The following is a 20,245-nucleotide window of genomic DNA, read 5'->3' on the forward strand; positions in this document are numbered from 1 at the left end:
TCAAGAAGTGAAACATGGAGCAGAGCCAGATATTGCTCAGGAGTGGGTGGCCTAATCAAGACAAAAAGGCAATTAAATACTGGACTTGCATCTGAAGACATTTTCACTTTCACTATATTCACACAGCAATAAATGAGACAGATAATCTGTGGGGGAAAAAAGTCACTCTCCTCTGCCTACTCTATTGCCTTGTAACACTGGCCTTATGACGTGAATGAAGACTACCAGTCTGAGCCGAGAAGTCTCTAACTCAGGTGTCAACCATGTCAATCACAGCTCATGCACTGCGGTCAAGCTGCGTTTAAACTAGGCAGTGCTGATCAAATATAGACCAAGATTCTGTTACTGCATCGCCTATTTCTTACCTCAAATGTTTTCACAAACATATTTCAGTGCACTGTTTAGCTGTAAAATTAGAGAGTTTGCCCCAGCCAGTGGGCGGTGCTTGGTTCTTCCGTCAACTGTTTATAACATGGTGGCCGGGTCACAAACTTTCTCATTTTAGAGCTAAAGAGTACACTAAAATATGTTCCCGAGAACTTTCACTGGGGAGAAAAAGAACACACAATGTATATATACAAATGTTGTGATGGTAAGAATCATCCTTATCCACATTTTAGATATAATAATCAAACATTAATACTTCTTACATTCTGAATATTGATCTGCAGTGCTCTTTTATAATGGTCAAAGTCCTTGGCGAGCTCAAAGCCCTGGTGGTAAAAGGTGAAGACGGTCTGAAAGAAGGCCAGCATCTAAAAAGACCACAGCACAGGAAGACACAGAGATGTTAATCTAAAGAGTCTGCAGCTGAAATAGAAACTCATAACAACATCACGCATCACTTGACCCCATGTGACACCTTATATTGCCCTTTGCTTTTGTTAATATGACCAATATGCCACGTCAGTGCTGCCAAGCCACTGAGGTGAGTCACTCACCGGCTCCACACACTCAAACTTCTTTCTCTCTTGGATCTCCTGCAGTTTGCACACATAGTCCAGTGACTCCTCCTGAAAGTGCTGCCTCATGGTTTCCACCTGGATGTCTGCCTGTGGAGGTGGAGAACACACACCTTGATGATTATAGAGACGGACGGACGCATGGAAACAGAGCAGAAACATTTTGATCCCTCTGATGCAGTGTAATTTGAGGTTTTTCTTTATATGGCATCATATTCTTACACAGGGGATACTGACGTTGGTTAGTGCTCCATCAAATACTGATGATTTTCAACTCAAGTTAATTTTTATATCCCAAAATAACAAGTTTGACTCAAAGGGCTGTAAAATCCGAACAACATACAACCCTCTTTACACTGTCAATTCAGCTAAGGAAAAAATAATACACACAAAAACTAACAACAAAACCCTAAGGAAGTACAACAGAGGAGGGATTCCTCTTCTGAGATTACATGTATAGACAGATGACCCACTTAAACTTACACCTATGGGCAGCTTGAGTTTCTAATTAATAAACAGCGACCTGCATGTTTTTGGACAGTGGGAAGGAACCAGAGCAACCAGAGGGGAAATTTAAACACAGATAAAGAAAAAAAGCCACAGCCAGCCAGCCGGCCGGCCGGGGGACATTTGTTTCCTTTTTACTGTGAGGCGACAACACTAACCACTGTGTGCCCCAGAATTACAGCTAGAACTAACACTATAGTAACACTATAAACACAGTATATATACATTAGTGAACCAACATTTGCAATGTAACACAAATAAAGCATCTTTAAGCGTGACACGTGATACATCTTTTTAATACAGTAAGATTACTGACTAACATCATTGCCTACTAAATGTCAGCTACTGATAAGTAACATTTATTTTGTAAACTTTGAAATGAGTAAAATCTAAGCTCACATGCTGCTTTTCATTACACATGCAACTGTTCACTGAGTGGGCTTAAAAAACTGATGCAGTGTTGACTCATGACTCTTATGGCTGTGAAGGAATCAGTGGGTCTATTTATTCAAGTCTGATAGAAATCAGTGTTGGTACCACAGACCCTTGTATCAAAAAGAATCGCAGAGAACAGAACAGCCTGCAGTCATAATGTCAACAACTTCAAGTGTCCTCTCTGGTTGGTGTATACAACATATGGGTAAGCCTTAAATGGCTACATGGCATTGCAAAGCCAAGAAGACAGAAACCTTGTTCAGTGTTGCTAAATTCTCCACAATCTGAAATGTCCATGTCACGCTACTGTAACACATCCCCCAAACTGCAGCAACCGGGTTTGACCTTGGTTGTACAGTACAAGTGAGCACACATTTCCTTTCCAAACAAGCCAGGAAAACTGTTGCTGCGAGGCATGTCAGTGGAAACTCACATGGTCCAACAGGCTTTGCAGCAAAGGCTCTTCCCCCACGACACCAACGGCAGAAAAAAAAACCCAAATCAGGGAATCTCAACCCAAACAAAATACCCTTTTCCATCCATTTTGCTGTCATCACAAATTGCTACTCTGCATGTCACATATCTGTTGGGGAGTTCAGGCGAGGATAAATACCTCTTGTAGCTGTGGCTCTTTCTTCTTTGCTGACATGTTCAGAAGCTTTTCCAGGGAGCTGTAGTATTTCTCTGTTTCTTTCTCATACTTCTTTCTTTCCGCCTTCAGAGGGTATAGTGAAAGGAGCGGAAACATAAGGAGAACAAGATACTAGATTATTCTTGGGACAATGGAATCAAAGCCATGTGCAGTGTGTGTAGTGCAATTCATATGCCATTAGCAGTCAGCTGTAAGATATGGATTTTTTAACAATCATTAGGGTGCACTAAGCATACAGGCAGATCAACTAAGAGCTGCTACACATAGTAGGGAGAGGAAATAAAGCATCATACGTTACCCTTACTATACCAAGATGGTCTTTCCTGAACTTCTCCAAAGGTTTCATTAAGGTTTCTGTGATGTTTCTCATCTAGACAGAAGCCACAACAAGGCTTTCATTACTGCTCAACTCACTGACAAACCCCATTGACATTTCATATGACACAACATTTTCCAGTATTGAGTGACTCCAGTGAAGAGTGGCCGCTGGTACTAAATTACATAACTCACATGACATAACTATTATTCTAAATGTATCTCTGTCTTCCAATAATGAGCTCATAAAGTCAGTGTATTTTTCCTCATTCCTGCAGTGCTTCTACTATGTTGGCTGTAGGACGTGTCTGTGCCTGCATGCCCATCCTCCTCCTTTTCCTCACTTTGCACTGTGATGTCATCCCACTGTGCTGAGCAGCGTTGAGCCAAGCTGAGTGTTTACCATTATGGTCTAAGCCAGGCGCTAAAACAGTCATCTCAGTCAGCTACTGATGATGGGCCCACTCCCTGACCTCAGACACTACAGACAGACATTACAACTCAATGGCTCTTCAATAGAAAGTCGCAGACGGAACGTTATGCGTCCCTGTCCAAAGAAGAGGGATTTTTTTTTTAATATGTTTTTATTGTGAATGTATTTTAAAAAACTGGCCATGAAGCCTACTGCTTAAATTAAAATAAGTCTTCAAATGAGGAGCTTTGACAAGTATATCTATTGTATAATATCCAGAGGTCACAAACAAACTACAGGACCAGATGGCGCATCATCTCTGTACCAAGGTTATTATAGTTCATTTAAAATAAACTAAAAACTAAAACTATGTGGGGAAAAAACCCTTTGGTTAACAGGAATAAAGATAAGAACTAGACTTCAGAAAAAACAACTACCAACTGAAAAAATATTGTGTATCAACAAAACTAACTAAAAAAAATAAAAATAATAAAAATAATTGTGAAAATTTTGAACAGCAGGAGAAATTACTTTGTTTATCATAATTTATGCTTTACTTTGTAAACTGCTGTCAAAAAAAAAAAAAATAATAATTAAAAAAAAATTATAAAAAAATCCAAGAAAAAAATGTGTCAATACAGGAAGCAAGAGGAGGCATTAGTGCATGTTTATTGAGCCTGCTCATATTTAGAACTGCAATAATCATGTTTAAAGTGATGAATAATTTACTTCCAGGCAACATTAAAAAAATATTTTGTGACAGGGGAGTGGGTTACAATTTAAGAGGAGAATTTAATTTTAAAAAAACACTGTCTTCATGCAACTAAGAGGAGTCCGTGTATTGTGTAAATTAATTTAAAAAAATATATTTTTGGCAAATATACAAATGAGGAAAAGCTGTGTTAGAGGAGTGCATGTTTATGTTGTAACACTTGTTGGTACTTGGACTGTAAATAATCTGGGTTTATTACTTATTTATTTAATTGGTGGTAAATAGACTGGGGATAGTTGTATATTATTTGTAAACATATTTGGGAATTTGTTGAAATAATATATGGGGTAAAAGAAGAAATGTAAGAAAAGGGTGGGGACATGTAAGTTTAACTTCTACCTACTCCTTTTCGGACACTGTTATCTTGTTTTTTTTATTGTGGTTTTTTATTTATTTTGGTTTGAAATGAAGTTATTCATTCAATCAGACAGGGATGTCTACATGACTTTGAATCAACTGCCTTCACAAAGTGTTGTGTTTGTATTGTAATACCTATTTTTAACTTCTTAAATCTTGCCCCTGACATATATTCCCCCTGTAAAAATAATAAAAAAACTAAAACTAAAACCTATATTTAAACTAAAAAAAGCAAAACTAAAACTAAAGATTTTTAAAAAATAAAAAATAAACTGAAACGAGCACACCCACGCTGGAAAATAAACTGAAATAAAAACAAAAACTAAAATCAAAATCAATCCCAATAAAAAAATACATAACTTTAACAACTCTGTCTTATTATATAATTGTGCGTAGTAGAGTGACACTTTTAATACTTGAGGATAGCAGTTTATAAACCGCTGTCCTCCTCTAGGAGTGTTTCCTCTGTACTTCCTTTATATGAGACGTGTGATTTTTGTGGTTTATATATGAGCAACTTTAACGACGCAGCCTGATGCAGAAGATAGTTTTATGGTGGTGTCTCATAATGGGCTGTATTGTTGCGGACCTTGCTGCCAGTAGTAGCTTATGTGAATCTGTCTTGGTATTTAAAGCCTGGCTGTAATAAATTGGATCCCATCCTCTCTACAGCCACTCCCAGGCAGGTGCTGTGGCAGTGACCCTTAGACAGGCACGTGGGCAGGAACTGTGTGAACACTATCAATACGTATCCACCCACTAGGGAGCTGGTTTGCTCTGCCTGCTGGATGCTGTGGCCACACTGTACGTTGGAGAAAATTATATTATGAGTGCCTGTCTGGATCTCTGGTGGATGACAGAGTCGGACATTAATAGATGCAAGCACCAAATATGGGCAGCGAAAGGTGTAGGCTGGTTGGAAATGCACACGGTGCACTGTACAAAGTTAAACAAGTCAAGTACAATACACCACACAGACACACAGGTATTTCCCCTGGCTTTTAAGCAGGTTCTGACTGGTTGTTCTCACCATCAGCTCTCTTTGGTCTTCGAGGTTCTTGAGGAATGAGGAGAACTCTTGCAAAGACTCATCTGAGGAAAAAAAATCAAACACAGTAATAAATGCAATCAGTCTGCCTCTCACACACACACACACACACACACACACACACACACGCACACACACACGCACACGCACACACACGCACACGCACACACAGCCTGAAAACATGATGATTAACAGCTGTTCCCACCACAGGTGCACACACCAAAAGCTGCTCTTAAATGACTGGTGGAGAAAGAACCATAAACAAACATTTACAGTGCGTGTCTGCGTGGTGGCAACAAAATTAGTGGTTAGTTTCCATCATGTGAGGAGATAAACCCACACTTACCAATACATCGTTCATCATCAGTCTTCGCATCGCCGATGTACTCAAACTGAAACTCGCCCAGGCACTGTGCAAACTTTCGCTGTGCCATCCCAAGCTCTGAAAGAAAGTTTCAAATATTAAAAAAAGTGCATTTAAAAGGAGGCAGAATGCTGAATATGATTATACTGTATGTTCTTCAGATCTACAAGTTTAACTGTCCTGACAAAACATTTGCAAAAATGTTACACAATATAAGCCATCATGAAAAGAAGATCTGGTTGATGCATCACGCAGAGTTAACCACTTTGCAAACATCCTGTTTGTCTACAGCCTGCTACATCCTGTTGCACCTCAAACCCTAGCACACCAGGAGGGCAGGTACCACAGGTTCGCACATGCCAAAATATAGAGCAAACTATATTTAGTCATCTAACACTGAATCATGTGTGTGCCGATCATAGCTTGCACAAATAAAGAGCGAGGAAACAGTATGACACCAGTGTGCAACCGGAATGCTGGGTAGCCACAGAGACAAGCTGATAGTAAACCCACAAGTTGTTCAGTACACGCAAAGTATCATATCAGTTTCTAGTTTTCAAGATATATGACAGTGTTAAGCTTTTTCAGCTGAAGAAACAGTTATGAAAGATAATGTCAGTCACTTTAAAAGCTGCGGTTGGTAACTCTTAGAAGAGAAAAAAAAAAACGGATCGTATGTGCTTTAACTGGCACTATACTCACACAGCAACAAGTGAGACAGATCATCTGCCTACTCTATTGTCTTGTAGCGCTTCTAAGGGCATTACCACACATGAATGAAAGCAACCTGTGAAGTGTCAAAAATCGGTGCCTGGAAGTGGGCCTGTAGGCTCCCGACCTTGAACCTCTTGTCTCCTGTCAGTTGTTCTCAGATGTCGATTTGGTACCTTAGGCTCAGCTGGCAAATACTTAAAGAAACACTGGAAACAGGCAAAGTCCGATGCAATCAAGTTTAATGTGTCAACAGGCTTTAACACATACAACTTAGCGAGTCAGACTCCGGAGTGTGACTGAAAACCTGCTCTCAGAACCCCGGCTTATATGCTGGTGGAGATTCAAATGAGTCTCCGCCTCTTTTTGCTAATCTTTCCCTCTTAAGACCAATTCTATTGGTGGAGAACCTTTCTTTGTGTCCAATTCTGATTGGGCCCATTTTTAATGGTGTAATGCAGCCTAGAATTTCCCAAGTTTTCTTCCCTTAGATCTGGTCTCGCTTTCACTCTATTTTTAAAAAACATGTGTATTTTGGGGACTTTTCTATACAGTCCTCAGTGCTCTCAGTCTTATGCAAGGTGAACCTTTAGAGTGCAATCTGTGAATGTGTGTATGTATTACAGCATTTGAGTATGTGTTTCATCGTTAAACAAGACACAGTGTGTTCTTTCAGTAGGTGCATACAACATGATTACATAGTCTGGTGCTATGGTGCTATGAGTACTTTTACACATACAGCAATGTTTTACCATATTTAAATGCAGATTAAAGAGCTTTATAATGCCTTGTACATAAAAACATGATCATATAAGTTTCTTAATCAATTTATACATCTTAACCTTACTGCTTGATTTGTTGGCACAAACTTTTACACTACACCTGTCAGAGCCAAGGAGTCTCTAACACAGCTGTCAATCATGTCAATCACTGCCCGTGAACTCCAATCAAACTGTCAAACCAGGCATTTAAGGCAAGAAATAGGAAACGCAGTTACAGGATCTTGATTCATATTTGATCAGGGCTGCCTAGTTCGACACTTTGACTGCACACAAACAGTGACTGACATGATTGACAGCTGCATTAGAGATTCCTCGGCTCTGATTGGAAGTTTGCAGTGGCAGGAGGGACTCTTTTTTTCTCACAGACTATCTGTGTCATGTATTTCTTTAAAAATACAGTGACAGTTTCAGCAAATATGACAAAGTTAGTTTCATAAAAGTTACCATCAGCCATTGCTTACATTAAACCAGCATTCTAGCAACGACAAAAATGGTTAGTATGGGCTTTTACTGAATTAAAGTCTATTCTCATTTGGTTAAAAGTGCAAAGTCCTTTGCACTGCAGGTGTAATATGTAACTACATTGTGCAAATGTACATATATGGCACTGATGACTTATAAAACATGCAAACTTAATGTCAGTAAATCTCTTATTACAATGTACTGCCCAGCCCTAATAATCTAAAACAGCATTAATATTTCATTAATCAAAAGGAAATGCTGAGCAATATAACAAATACATACACCCATCCTGCTCTTACAATTTCTTATGAGACTGGCACAAGAACAATTAACAATAATCTTGTTGGTGCTGCATTAAATCTGCATTAAAACAATTTTAAGATATGAGAGGTGGATAAATGCAGTTTAAATCCCCCCCTCCATTACACCCCTGCACATCAGTAAACACAGCAAACCAAATCTATTTCCAAACAGTGAAGAGATTCCCCGAGGTGGGATCTCTGACCCATGGTAGTCCCCTCGGGAAGCATGACAGAATGCAGCGAGGGTATTTTAAGACCGGAGCTGTAAGCAGTATGCTGAGGAGAGGAGCAGTGTCATTAGATTTGGCAGATAGCTGGGACTCTATAGGGAACAATCAACTGAGCTTCACCACTGACTAGAGCTGTGACTGCCAAGCATCTGTAACTGCTACAAAAGCACTCGACAGCTGGCTGGAATGCGGAGCTGCAACTAATGATTATTTTTGACTGACTCACATTTTGACTGACTCATTTCAGAAAATATTCTAAATTGTCTTTTTTTTCTGGTGTAAAAACTGCTAATTATACTGAGAAATATCCATCATTATTTTCCGGAGCCGAAATGTTTTCAAAATGCTAATTATGTCTGACCAACAAAGCTATGTAACAAAGGAAAATACTTCAGTGGTAGGCTAAATACAGAGTATTGCTCTCTCGTTGCAGTTCACAAACTCTTTAAAATAATCGAATCTCACTGCAGGGTTCCTGCAAATTTTCATGGTCAAAACTACAAAAAATTTCCATGACTTTTTAAGGATCCATAATAAAGTTTCCATTTCACAAAACCACGCGCTTCGCTGTGTCTGCGGCACTTGCCTGCTGGGTTTTGGCACTTTTCTACACACACGCACACAGCAGAGTCTCACTTGCCATAACAAACATCGCTGCACTATGTCACATAATACATGTAACCTTTCTTAAAGGGGAAGGCTTGCTCAATATTTGTCATGGAATATGAGAACAGTGCGAGTTTTCCTTTTTTATCAAGCAGCAAATAAGTTGTTTATGTTGATTTGTCTCACTTGACATTACACTTCCTGCAATGCGACTATTGCGCAACACAATGTTGATGCTTAAACAATATATTGTGCCCTAATCAGCATATTGAAGCTACATTATGTCAACGGCTATCTTACAAGAAATACACTTGCAGTTATGTTACAACGTATGAAAGGTTATCCCCGGAAAATTATTGTAGCAATTAATTTCATTATGCACAACAAATTTTGACTTTTCCAAAACTTTCAATGATCTTTACTAATACCATGACTTTTTCAGGCCTGGAAAACAAGATTTTCCACAACCATTGCACCACAGGAACCCTGTCATTGGTTACCAGGGCTGCAACTAACGATTATTTTCATTGTCGACTAATCTGCTGATTATTTCTTCGATTAGTCAACTAATCATTTTATCAATAAATGTGTAAAAATGTTGAAAAATGTCGGTCTGTCTCTCCCAAACCCCAAAATTATGTCATCTAATGTCTTGTTTCGTACTCACGCCAAAGGGTTTTAGTTCACCGTCATGGGAGAGTGTGTAAAGCTGCCAATATTTGAACGTAAGAAGCTGCAATAAGAGTATTTTGGGGTACTTTTATAGTACTTTTCTATGAAAAATGACTCAAACCGATTAGTCGACTACTAAAATAGTCACTGATTATTTTTTATAGTCGTCAAATTCGGCCCCTCCTATCAGACTCAACTCTCCCGGGTGTACGGAGCCCGGAGGTACGGAAGAAGGCTTCACAGAAGAGGTTCAGGCAAGGCTTGCGCTGGTGCACGCTCAGACACGCTCGGGCACGGCACCTGCGTTCTCTCATTGGCTGGGGAAATCTCCGCCCAGAAGCGGTCCGAGCTCACAAAAACATCAAAATACAGTTAAAGGGCAGGAGCTCTGCAAACAGAGTCACCACCACACAAGAGTAGAAGCCCATAGGTGATGATTAAGCAGGATTTCATTTGTATATGTCTATATTTTGTTTTGTTTGAAAATCCTCCAGATCCTACCTTTAAAAAGAAGTCAGTTTTAAATTCATTTATTTGAGCTGTTTGCTATGTCTCTTTAATTTCTATCTATGGCTAACCTGCTGCGTATACACTCCAGGTCCTCTGAGCAGTGTGTGTGTACACATGCTACGGATTAAATCTACAGCAGGGCCCAAAGCCCAAACATGTGAGAGGTGTTGGACAATGTCTGCCTGAGCCTGGCACAAAGGGCATAGCTTCTGCCTCGACAATTTATTTCAAACAGTTTGAAATCCACTGCTGGTTGCTCTTCAGCTCAATCTCAAATCTTTACGATCCCAAAACACACAAGGAAATGTGGGGCGACCAAACACCTGTGGTTGATTCCTTTGACCAATTTGTATAAATCGTCAAACTGCAGGAAGCTAAGGGATACAGAGCAGACAATGGGACAGCTTGTGTATTGCAGTATTTACAATTGTTTGTTCTTTGAGTGGGTCTTAATATAGCACTTGGAGGAAATGTTCTTTCTTTACTTGTGGGTGAAGTAATTGTTGTGTTTAAGAAATTAAAAGTTTAAACAGCAAAAGAAATGAGCACACAAAACGCAGGCTGAGTCACGAGTAAAATTACAAATCAGATACAGCTTTTAATCCACAGGAATGTCGCAAATATACTCTAATGACAGTGGGCAAAACAAAAGGATTCATAATTTGTTTATGGCTGCTAATAGCTCATTTCTTGGCTCATGTACTCCTGCAAGACACTGAGCAGGCCTAACTTTAGATCATTAATCAAGGCGGGAGTGGGTCTACATTTGTCTTTCCCTCAGAGACGTGGTAAACAAAAACAGGCCACTGCACAAGCAACATTAAGAAACTCTGACAAACAATAGCAGCAGAGCGTTGAGTCCTCTGTCCCAGGCACCTCTTTAAAGACAGTATTTTGGTGAGGTCAGAGGGGGGAGGAGTATTATGGGATGGCCTTACTAAAGTCAACTTATAATCAGATGTGACTTACTGCGAGAATTCATTAGACTAGAATAGTTTAGAGTGGAAAAGTTATATTATAAACTCATGTCAGCCACACCAAATAAATTTGGAGCTCTTACTACTAATACACTTCTGAATACATTAAAAGCTTTTCACTTTTTGGCTAACATGTTTCTGTCACAGAGGTGACTTCAAACTAGTGTAAACACAACCTGATGAACTGCTATGTGGGAGTATGTAAGTACGGGTTACGGGCATTATTTTCAAAATAAAGGTATGGCAAATATAAGCCTGTCAGGTCATTATTTTGGGAGCAAACACTTGCTATGCTGAACATGGCAATTTTCTTTAAAGTTACAGTAGAATCTAAGAGAAATCCAAGCCACACAGACAGACGGGACAGACGGCTAAACTCCAGACCAGGGTGTGCAGGTCCATAAAAGGTGATTCTGGTCACTCTGGTGTAGACCATAGTCCTTAATTTGCAGCACATGGAATGACTGCAGACAGCACAAACAATCCTATATTGGTGTGGTCTATCACAAACTCTATAATTTGATATATTCAGTAAGCAGCATGGAGGCAAGACATACTTTTCATTGGATCTAGCATCTTATACCTCTACTAGATTCAAACTGGCAGGCTTTATCTATGAATATATATAATTCAACACTGCTGGTGTTTTTATTGTCCAACAGTCACACAATGTACTAAGAGTGTTGTAAGGTGTGTTGTAAGTATACATTTTTTTATGGAACAGCATAGCTTTATCAGCATGGAAACCTCCTAAAACAGGCCACTAATAGTATAGTCAAACAAATATACCTTTAATCATGTTAAATCCTGTATGAACCTCATTTTAAAGCTCACCACACTAGCAAGATGTTCTAGCCAAGCAAACTAAAAACCTCTTCATCCCTGCTGACACAGCTGACTGCAAAAGCTGGTTCTGATAATGCCATTCTGGTTAGGGGAACATCCACATTGGGTAAAATGTCCATACGTAATGTGAGAGGGGTGAGTACCATTTCAAAAATTATGATACCAGTAACCTTAAAGTGAAACCAATACCAGATTGAACTTAAGGCAATATTGGGATATGCAATACCGAACACATGGGAGGTCTAATACCTAAGCAACCTGACAAAAGAATCTGTTCAACGTAAGGATTAATCTAAATCCTTTCAGCAGCAGCGATGAAGGCTATTACCAGGAAATGGCACAAAGAGGATCCTCCTTTTCTTAGTGACTGGAAAGACATTGTTGAGGAGATATATGACATGAAAAGACTCATTTACTAAGACTCCAAAAATCAGAATTCACAAAAAAATGGTCCAAATGGACTGAATATATGGCCCAGCGCAGAGACACCAAATCTCTTGATGGTCATGGCAAACGTGTTTCAGGTGACCACTAGGATAAGTACAGTAACGCCTTATGTGTAATTTACCTCAGTGACACGCCAGTTTTGTTTTTATGTTTGTTCTGTGATAACAGATTGCAAAAAAGCGATAAAATTCAAGTTAAAAAAAGTGATACCAATAACAATACAGTATTTAATTTGATACCCATCATGTGGATGGAGTAACGTGTAGCATAGCCATAACTTTAAATGTTTTGATGGCATCTTGGCTGGCTAAATGTGTGCGCAACTTCTACACACTAAAGACTGTTTGGGTTGTAGCTGCTGCTGTGGGAATGTGAGCTCTGTGTAGTAGACAGTTGTGAGGTCCACCTGGCTGCACGCACACAGTGACAGGGCTAACTGTTAACATCACACAGCTAACGGTTATTAATGGGTTTTACAACAGAGTTATCTGAGATGCTAGCTGTTGCTGCTGTGTTAGCTTGTGCTATCCACGCAGAAGTTGAACCGACTGTTCCCCGGGAGGAGAACAGCTACGGAGATGGCTGCAACAGAAAGTTTGCTGATCCTGCAGACAGTCAGGACGGTCTGGCATCAGACCCCCAGTGCAAAAAGGATCAAGGGTATTATTTGACTGGAGACGTTCTGATACAACTTGGTACTGGGTTATTTTGGTTGATACCTTCAAGGGGGTCCAAACTTTTTTTGAATGGGGGCCAGATTAGATAATGTGAAAATACCTGGGGGTCAAATGCTTCTCGCATCAAAAACAAAATCCCACACAAATGAGGCAAGCACGACTGTTTCATCTTTCACTGAGAAAGTATTCAACTTTTCACCGCTCCTGAAAGTGGCGGCCTTCGCTAACAACTTTACGCGTCTTTGCTGTGGCCATGTCTGCTACCTTGCAGTGAATGTCTGCTGTCAGGTAACCATTTGTTCTCTTGTTTACTGTCTGTTTATGAAAACACAATAGTTACAGCTGTGTAGTTCCTATTTCTAACTGCATGAAAGTCCTGCCATCGTGAGGTAAACGGAAATAATGCAAAGTGAACTTGTTTGATTAACAAATATTGTGTGGTGGGCCACATATAGAATACTCTGAACAACAAACCAGGGGACATTTAAATTGTTCCGCGGGCCACGATTGGCCTCAGGGCCAGAATTTGTACGTGCCTACCTGCTTTAAAAGGTATCATGTAGCCATACTCAGCCCTATCAATTGTAGTGACACTCTCACAAACAGGTATCACCAGTTAAGCTTAGCGTCTTTCAGCACATTATTTGGCATGACACGCTGCTGAAAATTATATGTAAATATTGTGTTTACAGGCTGTTCCACTACCCCTGAGAGGCTAAAAAAATACACTACTACTAACATCCTTGAATCATTTTTATGTTGGGACTGGATGTTCCTTCCTCGGCCCTTGGTGCCTTTCAATTTACAATTCAACTCAAAGCTAGGCTCCTTGCTGTTTCCATCACTATACCCCATCATAGTGACATCATTTTGGAAATATAACATTTACTTTGATTGTTGTAACACAATAGTCCTTGTTTGACCTTGTACTGACCCTCATATCCAGGCTTGAAACTAAGAGTGACCAGGTTCCTGCAGTTGGCGGCTCTCTGTGCTTTGAAGCAGTCTGCCAGAGGAACGTGGGGAAGATGAGTCTGTCATCTTTTAAATCCCTGCTTTCAACCTTTTATAGAAAAGCAATTTTAGAGGTTGTATATCGTTTTATTTCATCCTCATACCACGTCTCTACTACTCATGCCTTTTCTAGTGATTTTGGTTCTGCTTTGTTTGCAGTACTTTTTTCACTTGTACATATTTTCCACCTGTATGCCGTAAAAGAATGAAGCTTCAGCTACAACAGGTGTTAATGTTATAAATAGCAAGCACATGTTGTTGTTGATATTGGTAGCAGTAGTGTTTGGAGTCCTGTAACGAGTTATATTGTGAAATGAAGCATTGAAAACACACATCATAACTTAAACCTGAATTCTCACCCTCTCTAATGGGTGATCAGTGACCCTTATGGAGTCATTGTTGGTCAACTGCAGCGCTCAAATGATCTCAAAACACACATGAATGTAGAGTGGAAAGTTCAGCTGCTCTCCCACATAGTAAAAACATGTTTTGTCAACATTACACTGAACCTTGACACACCTTAACAAAGCCTCGCCACACTGTATCGTGTCTGACACGAAGTCAGAGCAGTGTCCAATGTCACTGCATTGTAAAAGATAATGAAGAGCTGATGGGATGATGACAGTAAAAATCAATACAATTCGAGCATTCTTTGAGGTGTGATAAGAGCTCTTTTCACTGCCCCATTACAGAACATCATAAATGCAGGAATTTAATAGGGTTGTTGAATGTTGCAGCACTTTGGCATCTCTTTATGATGTACACACCAACTCATACTTTGCTTTCAATTAAATGTGTTGGCCTCTTTTATTATCCAGAGATAAATCTACAGTGAATTTGAGTCATGTACATTTTAGTGTTGCATTTATTAGAATATTAAGAGTATCTTTTTTCCCCAGCAAAGACAGCATCAAGGCTCAGGTCACTGTGGACAATTAGTGTGTACTACAAGAACAGTGATGTCAATAGATAGATTTGCAAGCCCTTTATTGGAGCCATATGTGAGCATGGTGCACGGATCACACCCATCCACAATCTGATTACACAGGCTGCATGCATGTTTAACTCAGCGCAGGGTGGACAGCTAATATGAGAATATATGAGGCCAAGCTGTGCGGACGTGATTACATAAAACATGAAGAATGAATGTTATCTGGTTACATGAAGCTCCAGAGTTAATCGACAGCAGGCAACATCGAGAGGAGGAAAAAACAGCGACAGCATTCGGGTCCCTGTGCAGTGTCAATTGAAGTTAAAACAGCATAGATCAACTGGATACAATCAGTGGAGCAATAAACAAAAGTGTCAGATGAGAGGTCTGCATAACAGATTGAAATGATAGCTGCTGTCCTGGAGGAACGAACTATCACAGGATAGAAATACCACACACACTAGGGCACACAAGTCCAAGCCAAAGGCTTCTCCCACTTTTTGCCTTTTAAAGCAAGGCATTTCAGAGCAAACCTGGGAACTGTCAAACTTGGCTAGTTTCTCTGCAGAAAGCCAGAGACCCCAGTCTACTGGCTTCAGCGTGTGAGTCATGCAGACCCCACCTTACATATATCTGACGTTACGGGCCAGATTGTTCTGTAATAGGAAAAACATGGGGGGAAAAAAAGCCTAAATTGTGACATAAACAGTAATGCCGCTGTTCAGATGAGGTGGGAAGGAAAACAAAGATGACACAATGGGGAGGGGACTGAATTAAAGGGCTCTGGTTTTTATGGAGCACCACAGTCCAAAGCAGAAGTGGCTTTGTTGTGACCACTGTCACTGTGACCACTGTCACAACCAGACAGAAACATGATACAGAAATCACATATGTGGATAAACTTCCTAGTTTTAATTATGATTTTTTAAATGTCCACCGTTGAGTTAAGATTATTTTGTCATGCATGGCAGTACAAAGGTTAATAACAAGCGTCCAACTTAAACTTTTTAACAATTTTATATCAACATGTTATGTTTTTATGTTTTTTATTTTATGTTTTATGTTCAACATATTTTATATCAACCAATCATCAACCATCAAACACTAAGGTTCTTAGTGTTGTCGATTAATTTGTCAATTATTTTCTTGATTAATTGATACACTTTTTGGTCTCTAAAAATGGCAAAAAAATTTCCAAAAGCCCAAGAAAACATCCTTCAATGTCTTGTTTTGTCCACGACCCAAATATATTTAGTGTACTGTCATAAAGAAGTGAAGAAAATATTCACATTTAAGAAGCTGGAATCAGAGAATTTACTTGTTTTTTTCCTTAAAAAACTACTTGAACCAATTAACTGATTATCAGATTTAGTTGGCGACTAATTTAATAGCTGACAACTAATGGATTAATCAGTTAGGCTCTACTTCAGGGGTGTCAAACATATGGCCTGTGGGCCAGAACCATCCCGCTGAAGGGTCCAATTCGGCCCACTAGATGACTAGACTAACAGGTTTCAGGAGCAAGTTAAACAATGTGTTGCCCACATCATGTAAAATTCTGTGACAGAGTTTTTTCCACCCTGACCAGAACACAGCTCTCTGATATAACAATGAATGCTTACTGTGACCATGTTTAAAGATATTGAACATTGTGCAAAATATTGTCAATCATCAGCTTCAGTTCAAAACAATCTGTATCAGGAAATGTATGAGATATGTCTCATGCTTACTACATTCTAGACAATGCAAAAACAGACACTCATTAATATCTGCATGTGAACTGCAGGGCGCCGATAGACATTTTTACTTTACGTCTTCCTCAGTTTCTAAAGCATGATGAACGATAAAGGTATGTGTGTCCCATAAAAGAGTTTATTTCCTTTATTGATTCAGGAACAGACACAATTTCCCCTTGAAAATCATAAATATGTTTGCATTTGACATTAAAATATAGTTTCCATTGTTATTTACACATAATTCTAGTTTCCAAAGTGTTTGATTCAGCTGTAATTTAAATAGGTAACCACTTGAGATGACAATAGGACACAGGTTTTCCAACAAGGATTGGCTTGACACTCTGTCCATGTGTTTTCCAATTGGTTTAAAATGTACAGTTTTAGACTGTTTTTACTGTGAATCCTCCTGAGGTGAATTTGCCATCCTCTATGCTTACAACCTTAGGCTACTGTGACACTGGCCTTTTATATAACGTTTTATACTTGTCTGTCTCTTCCAACATTGTCCCACTGTTTCCTTAATTACAGTCATGCTCATATGATGAAGTAGTTATTGCCATATTACAATAAATATTATGCCTAATTATCTAAACTCGCTTTCTACTTACTGTAAGTCTTAAAGCAGGAAACTTAACATTGTATGTTCTGACTGCTGCTGCAAAAGTTTTCTGCAAAACAGATCAGAAAAGGTATGTATATGTCAAAGTTCGGCCACTGAAGATGACCACAGTGTATTGTCATTGGCGCCTGTTGCGGTGATGTTTGTTATGATTTCTACAGTCTCATCAGATGTGCCACTTAGGTCAGAGCTTGCCTGGTCCAGGCCCTCAAACAGCAGCCAGCGTTTACATACTGTGCCTTTCCACAGTCCTTCCTGTTCCACTCTCCCATCTTTTCCAGTCCGAATCCCTGCTCCGCACTCGCCTCCCACCTTTGCCCTCAACAGAGCCTGCCCACCCATCCCCTCCCACAACCTCTCTTGCCCCCAACTCCCTGCCCACAGAGCAGGCATTACTTCATTCATGACTTCCTGATCCTCAAAACAAGTCTGTAGGGTGAGGCTGCGCCAAGCAGTATCCTGTCAATATTGACCAAGTGGCTGATGAAAGAGCGTCTCCTATCCAAAAAGCTATCATGCGGTCAAAGGTGCTTCAAATAGTTCTCAACACTTTGCTTGCACCAAAAAAGGAGCCCAAAACGCATAGTTGTGCTATCAAGCATCATTTTTATAGTAGGTCTTATTCTCTCTGGAGTAAGAGATAAAAAAAAGCGTTCCTCCCACATGACTTCACGTCTTGTGCTAATGCGATTTTAATGAAAGATTGTGATGTGGCTCTTTGGCAGAGTCAGTAATGTGATTACAGAGAGCAGCAGTGAGCCAAAGCACACCATGGCAGGCTACTCTTAAACCTGTCTGCCAATGAGAAAAGAAAGACCTTCACATGGCTGGGTTTGTGGAACTGAGAGTGAAGAGAGAAAAAATATGTATTTTGCTTTATGAGCCAAATGGTCAACTCACCAGAGGAAGTCCAGCTGTGGAAGTGACAATGATTGACCCCCAGCAACTCTGTCCAACTTCACTTTTCCAATGATTGCAGCAATAACAAAACATCCAAGAAACACTATGACACTAATAAAGTGAAAGAAATTCAGGAATTGGGAGTTCATATTTTCTCCCACAAATGAGAAACCAATACGACTGCTAAGGACAACAGTGAGGGGTGGTTAAGAGGGTACAGACAGGACACAGTTCCTGTGGAGGAAACCCTCCGAAACAGAAGCACATCTGCATGTTGCTCCTCTAGTTGGCACTTCCATGTCATGGCTCTCTGGCCCGGGGCCCCACTACAAGGTTTCCTCCCAGAACCAAGGACTTTCCGTCATGGGACATCCTCCCAGTCACTGACAGGCTGAGAAGGGAATGGGATGTGGAGTTCATCAATTGTCTTTTGGACAGTCCAAACAGCAGATCATTCTGAGGTCAAACATAAAGTAGAGCAGTTTGTCATACACCTTTTTAATCCACTGTGTTTACTATAAGTTGTAATCAAGACTAAATCTGTCAGTGTTTACTACAGAACACTCGATCAACCATGTTAACGACACCACTGAGTGTTAGATATTATGGTGTGAACATCATACACAGAGCAGATTACACAGCTTAGCGTCCCCAAATCAACTCCACTCATCAAAAACAACTGTCTGAGCTTCAGAGCTGCAAACCACAAACAAGGCAGATTTAGGAGGAAAGAAAATTATGGGCGATTCTGCATGATTGCTATGACAAGGAGAACAAAACACAGGGTCACATTCTCATGAGGCAAGATTATCAGAGTAATGGCTCAGTAATAAGAGCAAGGATGGCACTGAGCTCCACCCACAGTGTGTAAACACACAACACTGTTACTTTAACACTTACTTAAACTTGAGCTTTAGCTACTATGTAACATACTATATGTACTGTATGTACTATCTAACTACTATAAACATGACTACCACCACTGTGCCTAAACAATGTCTGAAAACAGAAGATAACAAAATAAGAAAACAAAAGACTGCAGAAATAGCCATTAAATTTGGTTTAAGAATCTTATTATTTATAGAAAATAATTAATACAAACTTTAATCCCTACAACGCCAGCCCACATTGCATTTGATTACCAGGGTAAAACCCTGCAATTAAAATCAAGACTTAGTCATTTGTAATAGAAATCAAAATTGAAAATTGTGATCATGATGTGAAAGGTGCAAGATTTCATCTGTTTTCTACATGTGGGACCACATGAGTTACACAAGTAACTCAGGCTGCAGCTAACAATTAGATTATCTTATTATTGTCAACTGTTTGGTCACATGTTCCTTGAGCCAAAGATTATTTTTGTACTAACAACAACAAACTCAAAAATATCAAGTTTACTACTATGTAACACAAAAGGCCCAGACACACTACACCAAAAATAGCGGCAGCGTAATACAACTGTTGCTTCACCTCATGTCACCTGTGCCTCAGCCAGAAAGTTGCACATGAACATAACAAATAACTCTCCACACCAAATAACTCTCCTCTCCACACCAGCGGATGGCAGTAGTCTGTATTCAGCATTCAAAAACGGAAACAGGAACACTAGTTGGCACACTAGTTGGCACGTAACAAACCAATCCAATGTTAAAAGAAAAGAGAATATTTACAGTGCACCAGTGAACAACAACAAACAAAACATTTCTGCTAAAAAGCTCAATGGCTAAAGAAAAATAATCTTACCCTATGTAACAAGTTTGTTTTGATCTAACTCCCTCTTGACTTTAGCGGTTTGTTTACTTTCCTCACTTCTGTTTCTCTTCTTGTGCACTGAACTAAACTGCCAATCAGAGTGATTTTCATTCACTGATGGGCACCACTGTCTCCAATAGGGTTGTCACGATACTAAAATTTCAAACTCGATATCGATACCCAGGAAAATATTCAATACTCGATACCATTTTCAATACAGCAGCAAAAATTTAAGAGGCATGTCATT

At 39.7% G+C, this 20,245-nt stretch overlaps 1 protein-coding gene across 6 annotated transcripts in view; it reads right to left on the reverse strand.

The window, feature by feature from the left end:
• Positions 1-20,245, reverse strand: part of arhgap10 (Rho GTPase activating protein 10) — a 59,779-nt gene that overhangs the window by 34,696 nt on the left and 4,838 nt on the right. For all 6 annotated transcript variants that reach the window (XM_033624463.2, XM_033624462.2, XM_033624464.2 and 3 more), the window contains exons 2-7: positions 5,807-5,902; positions 5,443-5,504; positions 2,855-2,926; positions 2,518-2,619; positions 942-1,052; positions 651-755 (exon numbers count right to left, since the gene is read on the reverse strand). In XM_033624463.2, the coding sequence (XP_033480354.1) occupies positions 651-755; positions 942-1,052; positions 2,518-2,619; positions 2,855-2,926; positions 5,443-5,504; positions 5,807-5,902 (548 nt within the window). The remainder of the gene's footprint in view (positions 1-650; positions 756-941; positions 1,053-2,517; positions 2,620-2,854; positions 2,927-5,442; positions 5,505-5,806; positions 5,903-20,245) is intronic.

This window comes from Epinephelus lanceolatus, chromosome 3, assembly GCF_041903045.1.
Source record: "Epinephelus lanceolatus isolate andai-2023 chromosome 3, ASM4190304v1, whole genome shotgun sequence".
NCBI lineage: Eukaryota > Metazoa > Chordata > Actinopteri > Perciformes > Serranidae > Epinephelus > Epinephelus lanceolatus.